Here is a 1,182-nt window from a genome sequence, read left to right as displayed (position 1 = left end):
TTATAATGCCCTGTATTTTTCTTATCCCTTATATATAAAGGAAAAAGTAAAGACCTATATAACTTACACTAAAAGAGTTAGTTTCTTCAGATAATAGCAGTGAGGGAGATATGGATGAAGAAGGACTCCTGGGTGTATTGCCAACACCTAGTACACAGGAACAGGAATGGCGGGTAAGAGCCACAGACTACCATAAGTCGTACTGTGGTCACTGCAACACCACTACTGATATTAAAGAAGCCGCTTTTCTTGGGAAAGTGAGTATTCTGCACTAGTGTTTATTATATTTTGTCATCACTATGGACATTAGCATCGCCATTTTTCTAGATATTGGTCGATGAAATTTCCAGGCACTTATTCAAAATCAGAAACTTTTGGTATGAACTTTTTTTAATGTGGATCTCAAAGATGTAGAAAATGTGTAAGCAGAAATACTCAAATTTGAAATGTATACAACATATTTTGATTTTTTAAATTATAATCTTTTGTGTCAAAAGTTAAATAAAAATGCTCAACAGTGATGCCTGTTTCAGGGATGGTGAATTCATAGCAGCAGGGTCAGATGATGGAAATTTGTTTATTTGGGATCGTGAAACCACAAACCTCATTCGTGTTATTCCGGGAGATGAATCTATTGTTAATTGTGTCCAGCCCCATCCGCACACGTGTTTATTAGCCACAAGTGGAATTGAATCGGTTGTGAAACTTTGGGCTCCTCTTCCTCAGGTATGTAGAGATAGATTTTGTGGTAATATGTGTTATTTTCCTTTTCTTCTTTCCTGTTTGATAGCACTAATTAGCAAGAAAAGAATATTTTCAAATTTTTATTTAATGGAAATAGAGAAAAAGAAATAAGGAATTTAGATAATGTACTCATAAAAGAATGCATTTGATGTCAGGCAAATTTGTAGACATTCTCAGTATTTTATATATTTTTTTTTATTCAGTTATTAAGGCGTGTTTGATAAAGAAGTGGACACACTGGGTTGCAAAATGCATATTTCCATAGGTTTGATATATATGACTTTATTAATTTGAACTTTTTCATAGCTGGATAATGAAGATCTTCAGAGTATGGACTTTGAGAAAATGGAAAAAACAGCCCAAGCCAACCAGCAGCGCATGAGTGCGGATCCCTTGGAGATGATGCTGATGCACATGGGCAACATGGCCCATGTGTTT

The 1,182-nt window shown here is 35.0% G+C and overlaps 1 protein-coding gene across 1 annotated transcript in view; it reads left to right on the top strand.

Annotated features, from left to right (window-relative positions):
• Nucleotides 1-1,182, top strand: part of LOC119587146 (WD and tetratricopeptide repeats protein 1-like) — a gene marked incomplete in the record, with an annotated part of 14,604 nt that overhangs the window by 13,278 nt on the left and 144 nt on the right. The window contains 3 exon segments of the mRNA XM_037935902.1: nucleotides 82-274; nucleotides 534-726; nucleotides 1,051-1,182. Of these exon segments, the coding sequence (XP_037791830.1) occupies nucleotides 82-274; nucleotides 534-726; nucleotides 1,051-1,182 (518 nt within the window).

This window comes from Penaeus monodon, chromosome 22 (genome assembly GCF_015228065.2).
Source record: "Penaeus monodon isolate SGIC_2016 chromosome 22, NSTDA_Pmon_1, whole genome shotgun sequence".
Classification (NCBI taxonomy): domain Eukaryota; kingdom Metazoa; phylum Arthropoda; class Malacostraca; order Decapoda; family Penaeidae; genus Penaeus; species Penaeus monodon.
Note: the sequence above shows the minus strand (reverse complement) of the source record. Positions and strands in the feature narration are given on the sequence as shown.